The following is a 9,913-nucleotide window of genomic DNA, read 5'->3' as shown; positions in this document are numbered from 1 at the left end:
CGTGGGAGTAAGGGACACAAATCACATGCAGCTCTATACCCAGAGAATGTCCACAAATTCTTCTTCATTCCCAGCAGTTCAAATGTTGTAAACAAATGAGAAAGCCAATTTGTGATCTCAATCTCTATGGCCCTTGTAGTTGAGCCTATAGCATGCTTCAATTGTTGTTTAGACTGCCTTTTAGATAACTGTAGGACTATGTATGGTAGGCTGACAAAGCTGCTGCTAATAGAGAGGAAGTAGCTTAGAGTTGGCAGCCTGCAACAGAAGTGCCATTACTGGCAGAGAAAAATCTTTGCAAGGGATTCACAAAAAAATATTTGCTTAAACTGTTACTAAACCCAGAATGGAAATGCAATTATATTAGTAAATATAAACTGCTAAATACCTTTTCTCATCAGCAGTATACAACAGTCTTGTGACTTCGATCAGTGCCTGGTTAAAGCTAGTAGGAGGAGTTTCATACTGCACTGGCATCCGGTAGGACCCCTGACCCTCTGTTTGGACAGTGCTGATTGGCCCTGTGCTGATCACATGCACTCTCCCAAGCAAAAACTCTCTAGAAATACACATCAAACTGAGCATGTGCATACCGGATCAAACAGCCTTTTTACACAATGCAGAAGATTAACCGCTTAGGTTCCACATTGAGTATAACAAGCATGCTTTACTGCATATACAGACTGATTTTACTGTTGTCGGTTTAATAACACATTAAGAAATCAGTATACATGATGCCAAACATACTGAAAAATTGTTTTGGGGTTCACACACATTTGTATAATTATGGTCTCTCAGAGGTCTTCTACCCAAATTACTTTCTGTAAACTGAGGCTGGGGAAAAAAAAAAAAAAAACACATTTTCAGCAAAATCGATTTTTTTTTTTTTCACCAGGACCACGCTTTTTCATGCTGACACTGCGCCGGTCCTGAGGAGCTGCGGGCAGGAGTTTTTAGGCGAGGCCGTGGCTTCAGCCTAGTCCGCAAGGCCGGACGTCACGGACTAGGCCGAAGCCTCGCCTAAAAACCCCTGCCTGCCAGCTCCCCGGGACCGGCGGTGGTCCTGAGGAGCTGCGAGCAGGAGTTTTAGGTGAGGCCACGGATTCGGCCTAGACCGCGAGGCCGGATGCCGCGGCCTTGCCTAAAAGCTCCTGCCCGCAGCTCCTCAGGACCAGCACGGTGTCCATCAAAAAAAAAAAAAAAAAAAAAAAACTTGATTCGAAACGTGAATCGAGTTTTTTTTAAAAATTGCAGAATTTTTTTTGGGAGAAAATCTGCCTAGCTCTAATAATTCTTATAACATAATTACAAAAGCAGAAACAAAAATCAATAAGATCACAGTTTGGTACAAAAATAAATTTATTGCAGATATGGAAGGACTTTTTTAAATGATCAATTATATATCACAGCAACCCAGCACACAGCAGAGATGCCATTACACAGGCAATTTAAAAAACTTGGTGTCAGTTTCAACCTTCCATGTCCACATAATTTACACATATGTAAATTCCAATGTCTTTGTCTAGAGCAGATATAGATCTGGCTTTAACCACTTGCCGACCGGGCCATAAACAAATGATCCTGGTCGGCAAGGGGAATACCGGGGTTATGGCTGCAGCAATATGCCATAGCCCCGACATTTTTTTTTTTTTTAGCCGGCAATCCTTTACAAGATGAAAGTGGTCCGAGTGGGGAATTCACCACTGGATCACTTTGAGAAGAGGCGGGAGGAGTGCCACCTCCCCTCCTGCCGCTTTTCAGGCTTACCTGGCGATCGGTGAAGCCCCGAGACCCATCCGGCGGCTTGCAATAGAGATGAGCAAAGGCAGGATTGGCCTCTGTTCATCTCTATGGCCTTGGAGGACCGGAACGACGTAATGACGTCACTTTTGGTTCCTCTGGCATGTAAACTAGGCTTTCTTTTTTTTGGTAAAGGTAGAAGAGAGATTTTGGGGTCTTATAGACCCCAGATCTCTCTATAAAGAGGACCTGTCATGCTGTATTGCTATCACAAGAGATGTTTACATTCCTTGAGATAGCAATAAAAGTGATAAAAAAAACATTTTAAAAAGGGACTGAAAGAATAAAATTACATTTTTTTTTTTTAAAGCACCCCCGTTCAGTGGTGAATGCATACGTAGATCACGCCCACATATGTAAACAGTGTTCAAACCACACGTTAGGTAGCGCTGCAAACATCAGAGCGAGAGCAATAATTCTAGCACTAGACCTCCTCTAATTCTAAACTGGTAACTTGTAGAAATTTTTCAAGCGTTGCCTATTGAGATTTTTAAGTGCCGTAGTTTGGTGCTATTCCATGAATGTCCGCAATTTTAAAGCATGACATGTTGGGTATCTATGTACTCAGCGTAACATCTTTCATATTTTAAAAAACTGTTTTTTTTTTTTTTTTAACTTAGTAAAGTGTTTTCTTTACAAAAATACTGTTTTGAAAAATAGCTGCTCATAAAAAATTGCAATGACCGCTATTTTATTTGTCAAGGCCTCTGCTAAAAAAAAAAAAAAAAAAAAAAAAAAAAAAAAAAAAAAAAAAAAAAACATATAATGTGTTCTAAGTAATTTTCTAGCACAAAAAACACAGCTTTTTACATATATGAAAAGAGTGTCAGAATGGTCCAGGTAGCAAGTGGTTAAAATACTAAAACACTTATTCATATGTTTAATAAAAAAATATTCAAATCAGCATTTAAGCTGAACTCGGGACAAACCGCTAAATACACAGATGAAATACATGTTTGGGAGCTGCATTACTTTCCAAAGAATTGGAATTTCGGTCCAGATTTATACATCTCAGCCACACAGCATAGCCCTGTCTGGCATGGTTTTTCTCTGCTGCAGATAAACACAGGTTTTACCCCTCCCCAGCCTATGACTGGACAGTAAAAGGTGAAGCAGCACACTGATGAGCTCATCTTAATGCCATTCTGCTCCATTTCCTGATAGCATGTTCCTTGTTAGCACATGAGCACTGCAGCACAACTCGAACACTCCTTGTGCTGCTCCTTCCTCTCCCAATATGAGCTCTGCTGTATAATGGATCAAAAGAGGCATATACCAGGTAAAATTCAGGTATGTACATTGCATATATTTATTATGATTACGGGACTGCCTTATTTAAGTATTTAAAGTAGAACCGTGGGCAAAACTTTTCTTATCATTTTGGATAGAGTAAGGGAGGATTATAACCCGTCAGTTTTTTTTTTGCCATCTGTACCCCATTGCAGAGATCACTCTTCACTTTCTGTCCCATAACCAAACAGGAAATCCCTGCAAATTAAGGGAATTTCTTGTGGACCCCCAGGTCACCAGAACTCATGTCCCCATTGGAAGATTTCCCTCCTATTACTTTTCTGGGGACAACCCAAAATTTGGGATTTTCTTTTACGTTCACTTTCAATGATAATGGTAAACAGGACAAATAGAGAGGGTGAATCTCCATAATGAGAGCACGGACAGCAATAAAAACTGACAAGCACAATAATCCCTCTCCACTCTATCCAAAAAAAAAGAAGTTTTGCCTTTAGTTATACTTTAATATCTGCCTTGAGTTCAGCTTTAAAGTAAACTCTGCAAGTCCAAGTCTTTACAGCCAAACTTGTCACGCAATATGTACGCTGCCATTACGCACCTCCTTTTGACAAAGCTATTAAATAGACTGTTACACTCACTGGCTTAATACTTTTTGACCTGAAATAGTTATGCAGATAAGAGATAATTCAGATGCCTAGGTCTGTATACATTTTGTAGGTCTGAGAGTGGAAGTATTGAAGAGCTTAGCAATTTTTCTACAAACGAAAGGTTTCTTTTAACCACTTCAGCCCCGGAAGATTTAGCTGCTGAATGACCGGGCCATTTTTTTTGCGATTCGGCACTGCGTCGCTTTACCTGACAATTGTGCGGTCGTGCAATGCTGCACCTAAACAAAATTGACGTCTTTTTTCCCCACAAAGCTTTCTTTTGGTGGTATTTGATCGCCTTTGCTTTTTTATTTTTTGCGCTATAAACAAAAAAGACTGACAATTTTGAAAAAAAAAAAAAAAAACACAATATTTAGTATTTTTTGCTATAATAAATATCCCCATTTTAATTTTTTTTTAAAAAAAGCAAATTTTCTCTTAGTTTAGGCCGATATGTATTCCTCTACATATTTTTGGTAAAAAAATTGAAATAAGCGTATATTGATTGGTTTGCGCAAATGTTATAGCATCTACAAAATAGGGGGTATATTTATAGCATTTTTATTATTATTATTTTTTACTAGTAAAGGCAGTGATCTGCGATTTTTATTGGGACTGGGACATTATGGTGGACACTTGACACATTTTTGGGACCATTGGCATTTATACAGCGATCGGTGCTATAAAAATGCACTGATTACTGTAAAAATGTCACTGGCAGGGAAGGGGTTAACACTAGGGGGCGATCAAGGGGTTAACTGTGTTCCCTCAGTGTGTAGGGGGAGGGGACTAACCTAGAGGAAATGACAGATTGTGGTTCCTAGCTATTAGGAACACACAATCTGTCTCTCCTCACAGAACAGGGATGTGTGTGTTTACACACACATCCCTGTTCTGCCTCTCGTGCCCGCGATCGCTCGTGGCCGGCGGTCATCATGACCTTCGGCCACGAGCTTTGGAACCCCGCAGTGCAGCGGGCGCAAGCGTGCGCCTGCTATCCCAACCCCGCGAGCTGACGTATAGCTACGAAGGTTCGCGGGATCGTGCCGACCTGCCGCTGTATAATGACGGCGGCTGGTCGGCAAGCGGTTAAGCTAGTATTCTAAATTTACTTTAACAGCCTGAGCATGTCACATGCATCTCCTAGTGAACACACAGCAGTGGTTGAAAAACTTTGGCCTAGACATGACGGTATAAAACCTGTTTTCACATCTCACCAGAGTGCATTTTTTGTGATCTGTCCACAAGAACTAAGGGAAATACAGTTACTTAGTTCAAACCTAAATTCACCCACTTCCAGAGTGACAATGTTGCTGGGGACCAAAGAAGGCTTTGAAAAGCTAGTCTAGTTTATACGATTACATTTACTTTTTGCCCAGAAGGGTGTGACAAAAGTGCGGCAAGTTTGGGTTGAGAACCTCCCCCACCCCAGAGCCCCACAATATCTGGTCCAGTAAATGCTATGAGATCACCTATTAAAAACTGACAAGTCTGTTGAGGAAAGGGATGTCACTGGTGAAAGAGCCTAAAGCCTAGTACACAGGTCGAATGCAGGGCGGCATCGGCCAGTTCAATAGAAACTGGCCGACATTCGGTCCGTGTGTACTGCAGCAGAGCAAAGCTTCTGTTGATGGAGCATGACCGAAAAAGGGCTCCTGGGGGGCCATCCCCGTCAGAACACAATAACACAACAGGGAAGATCGATGTACTAACATCGAGTGGTTAGTATAGCGGCTCCGACCTGGGCTGTCAGTTTTTTTTCCATTCAGCCCTGCTGGGTTGAACGAAAAAAAAAACCTTTTAGTGTGCACTAGGCTTAACAATCAAAATCCTTACAATCCTTATCCTTCCATCTGACATCAGAAGCTACTACAGTTAAAGTTGCTCTAAAGCCTCATTCAGATGGGCAAAAGTGCAGATTCCTACAGTAAGTATACGGTGGTTGCTTATGGCCAGAATCCCAAGTGTTCTGACCCCAGCCTGTACAACTGCTGTTGCCGCGGGACGCGTATCTGTCCCTAACTGCAGGATGCTGAATCCAATTGTACAGGCTAAGCAGCCACCACCGATCAAACACCTGGGATCCTGGCCACACATTATCCACAGTATACTTGCAACAGAAATGCTTAGAAGGGTACTTTTTGCCCATGTGAATGAGACCTAAGAGGGCGTAATAGATTTGAAATTCAACTGAAAGGTCATCAAGATCACTGGTTTTAACCTGAAACAGTAATAACAGTTGTAAAAATAAAGTCACATGTTTCATGTCTGAGAAACTCTGACAAATATATGAGACATTAGTCAAGTTAAAGTGGAGTTCCTTTCAAAAGTGGAAGCTCAGCTTGTTTGCTTCCCCCCCCCCCTCCGATGCCACATTTGGCACCTTTGAGAGGGGGAGGGGGGCAGGAACGGGTACCTGTTTTTGACAGGTACCTCTCCCCACTTCTGGGAGACCTGGTTGTGGCAAGGTTCCCCAGAAGTTTGGCCCCCCTTCTCCTTCCGGGCCAGTTAGAAAGTGCAGCGCGCTTCGCACATGCGCAGTAGGGAACCGACTGTGAAGTTGAAAGGCTTCACTGCTGGTTTCCTTTACCACGAATGGCGGCAGCAGCAGCACCTGAGAGACGATTGGAAAAATCGACTGGGGTGCCGACACCGTGGCATCCCTGGACTGGCAAGTGTCCTAATAATAAAAGTCAGCAGCTATAGCATTTGTAGCTGCTGACTTAATTTTTTTGGTGGGGGGGCTGGACCTCCTCTTTAACCACTTCAGCCCCGGAAGATTTTACCCTCTTCCTGACCAAAGCACTTTTTGCGATTCGGCACTGCGTTTCTTTAACTGACAATTGCGCGGTCGTGCGACATTGTGCCCAAACAAAATTGACATCCTTTTTTCCCACAAATAGAGCTTTCTCTTGGTGGTATTTGATCATCTCTGCGGTTTTTATTTTTTGCACTATAAACAAAAAAAGAGCAACAATTTTGAAAAAAAAAGCAATATTTTTTACTTTTTATACTTTTGATAATAAATATCCCCCAAAAATATATATTAAAAAAAAAATTGAATTTTTTTCTCAGTTTAGGCCGATATGTATTCTTCTACATATTTTTGGTAGAAAAAAAAAAAAAAAAAAAAAAAAAAAAAAAAAAAATCGCAATATCGTATATTGATTGGTTTGCACAAAAGTTACAGCGTCTACAAAACAGGGGATAGTTTTATGGCATTTTTTTAATTAGTAATGGCGGCGATCTGCGATTTTTATCGTGACTGCGACATTATGGCTGACACATCGGACACTTGACACTATTTTGGGACCTTTGTCATTTATACAGCGATCAGTGCTATAAAAATGCACTGATTACTGTGTAAATGACACTGGCAGGGAAGGAGTTAAACACTAGGGGGCGATCAAGGGGTTAAGTGTGTCCTAGGAAGTGATTCTAATTGTGGGGGGGAGGGGCTACCTAGGACATGACAGCGATCATTGCTTCCAATGACAGGGAGCAGTAGATCTCTGTCATAACGGGGAAATGCCTTGTTTACATAGGCATCTCCTCATTCTACCTCTCCACATTGCAATTGTGGGCCGCTGGCGAACATCGAGTTCCCGGGGCATGCGCCCGAAAGGCGGCAAATTTAAAGGGACATACCTGTATGCCCATTTGCCTGTCTGTGCCATTCTGCCGACTTATATGTGAGTGCAGCGGTCGGCAAGTGGTTAACCACTTCCATACCGGGCCTATTGTGGCACTCCTCTCCTACATGTAAAAATCATCATTTATTTGCTAGAAAATTACTCAGAACCCCCAAATATTATATATTTTTTTTTTTAGCAGACACCCTAGGGAATAAAATGGCTGTCGTTGCAACTTTTTATGTCGCATAGTATTTGCGCAACAATTTTTCAAATGCTTTTCTTTGGAAAAAAAAAAAACTGTTTCACGAATTAAAAAATAACAAAACAGTAAAGTTAGCCCAGTTTTTCTGTATAATGTGAAAGATAAAGTTACGCCAAGTAAATAGATACCCAACCTGTCACGTTTTAAAATTGCGAACACTCATTGAATGGCGCCATACTTCGGTACTTAAAAATCTTGATAGGCGACGCTTTACATTTTTTTTACAGGTTACCAGTTTAGTTAGAGGAGGTCTAGTGCTAGAATTATTGCTCTCGCTCTAATGTGCACGGCGATACCTCACATGTGTGGTTTGAACGGCGTTTACATATGTGGGCGGGATTTATGTGTGCGTTCGTTTCTGTGCGCAAGCTACTGGGGACAGGGGTGCTTAAAATTTTTTTCTTTTTTTTATTGCTTATTTTACTTTATTTTTACACTTTCTCTTTTAATTTTTTGGATCACTATTATTCCTATTACAAGGAATGTAAACATCCCTTGTAATAGGAATGGTGTGTGACAGGTCCACTTTATGGAGAGATGGAGAGACCCCACATCTCTTCTCCAGGCTGGAAAGCATGAGATCAAAAATAAAGCGATCGCCGCTTTGTTTACAAGCGTGGCCCGGACGTGACATCATAACGTCACGCCTGGGCCTCCGATGGTCAGAGATGATCTGGTCACTGGAAATCTCTATGATTGCCATCTGGCGGCGGCCGATTCTTTCTCCAGGTCCCCAATGGCACGGGAGAGCCCGGAGAAGCACCGGGGGGGAGGGGTTTGGGGGTGGCGGGAGTGAACCCTCCCATCGCCTGTAAGAACGATCTAGCGGCTGGACTGCCCCTATGATCGTTCTTACAGTGCACAGAATCGCCGGCTGAAAAAGAGGATATCTGAATGATGCCTGTAGCTGCAGGCATCATTCAGATATTCCCACTGAAATTCAAGGACGCCATATGACGTTCTTGGGCTGGAAGTGGTTAACATTGTTTTCTAAGAGACTCAACTGTTCTACAGAACAGAAGACAATCATAAAGAGTGTTTATGACACGCTTTAGAAATCCTTTGTTCCTGCATGACAAATGTCAGCGCTTGCCCTAAATTCATGTACGTGGTGAATTCATCCCGATGCCAAGTGCCTGACACTCCATCTTCAGTGCAGCTAAACTCCCTCTCCATCCCTGCAGCAGTCACACAACTAATGCAGTGGCTGAGGATTTTTGTAGCTGGATGGGCAGAGCCTAAGACTACTTAGATATAGTTTCCCATCAGGTCTGCTCTTTTAGTGCTTGACAGCAGGCAGCTTGTATAGCCAATTGACAGCCTAATACTGGTTATGGAATCCACCCACTCCTTGCTGTCAATCACAAGAAGAGAGCAGACCCGATACGGAACTAGTCACTCAGCTTCCCCGTAAAGCTCCACCCAATGTTAACATCACTGGTTTCTAGGAGCCTGTCGGCTGTGAAGCCAACATCGTCCTTGACAACCAATGAGGGAGGGGAGGGGTAGCGTCAGCAAGCATACTGCTCTGCTACACAGCATAGTGATTCCATTTATAGAATGTGAAAATAGGCAAACTTTTAAATAAAAAATAAACTTACATTCATACAGAATAAAACTGGCTTTGATTTGGTTTACTAAAAAATGTCTGAAAAAAATTGCTTATGCAATCAATCAACTGAAACTTGGGTGTCAGTTACTTCAAAATAACGTTTTTTCTTCTTCTGCACAGGATAGAAAAACCTATTCTGTATGCATGCGAAAACACGCAGTGCAGGCTCCGGTTATCTAGAACACATCGCCAATGTATCCGCACACAGCTAGTAAAGTCCATCACATGCTTGTTTCGCCACTGCAGTCTCCGTATGTGTACTGAGAATCCCACTTCCACTATTCACCATAATATATTCCTTGAAAGTCATGAAAGCTATATCCTTCCCAGCGCATCATTTTCCAGTATGTCATTGAAGCCGTTAATCCTCATCTACCTGGTCCTGGAAGAATTCATCAACGTTCTGTGATTTATCCTCCTCAAGTTCCTAATAAATCAAAAAAAATATATAAATGTCAAGAATAGAACAAAGACAATGAAGTTAAAGAATTAAAATTGTGGTGTGAAAAGTGCAACATACAGACTGTTTGCTTGTTTTGCTACTTCTTCTAAAAGGCAGGGGAAAAAAAAGGGGTTGAGGGGGCGATACTTCCACTGGAATATTTTTCACCCTAATGCAGGGAATGCAGTAAGGTAAAAAATGTTTTGCCTTTAGAACCTCTAATTCTGGATAAACTCACATCCTTAGCTAGATTTAGTTTTTATA

General features: G+C 41.8%; 1 protein-coding gene across 1 annotated transcript in view; it reads right to left on the bottom strand.

Annotated features, from left to right (window-relative positions):
• Positions 1-1,341: 1,341 nt before the first annotated feature.
• GPN3 (GPN-loop GTPase 3) overlaps positions 1,342-9,913 on the bottom strand; it is a 31,770-nt gene continuing 23,198 nt past the window's right edge. The window contains exon 8 of the mRNA XM_073626395.1: positions 1,342-9,634. Coding sequence (XP_073482496.1) covers positions 9,569-9,634 — 66 coding nt within the window. The 3' untranslated portion in view covers positions 1,342-9,568. The remainder of the gene's footprint in view (positions 9,635-9,913) is intronic.

The sequence above is a fragment of the Aquarana catesbeiana genome, linkage group LG01 (assembly GCF_042186555.1).
Source record: "Aquarana catesbeiana isolate 2022-GZ linkage group LG01, ASM4218655v1, whole genome shotgun sequence".
In the NCBI taxonomy this organism is placed as follows: Eukaryota; Metazoa; Chordata; class Amphibia; order Anura; family Ranidae; genus Aquarana; species Aquarana catesbeiana.
This window is presented reverse-complemented; position numbering and strand designations above follow the sequence as displayed.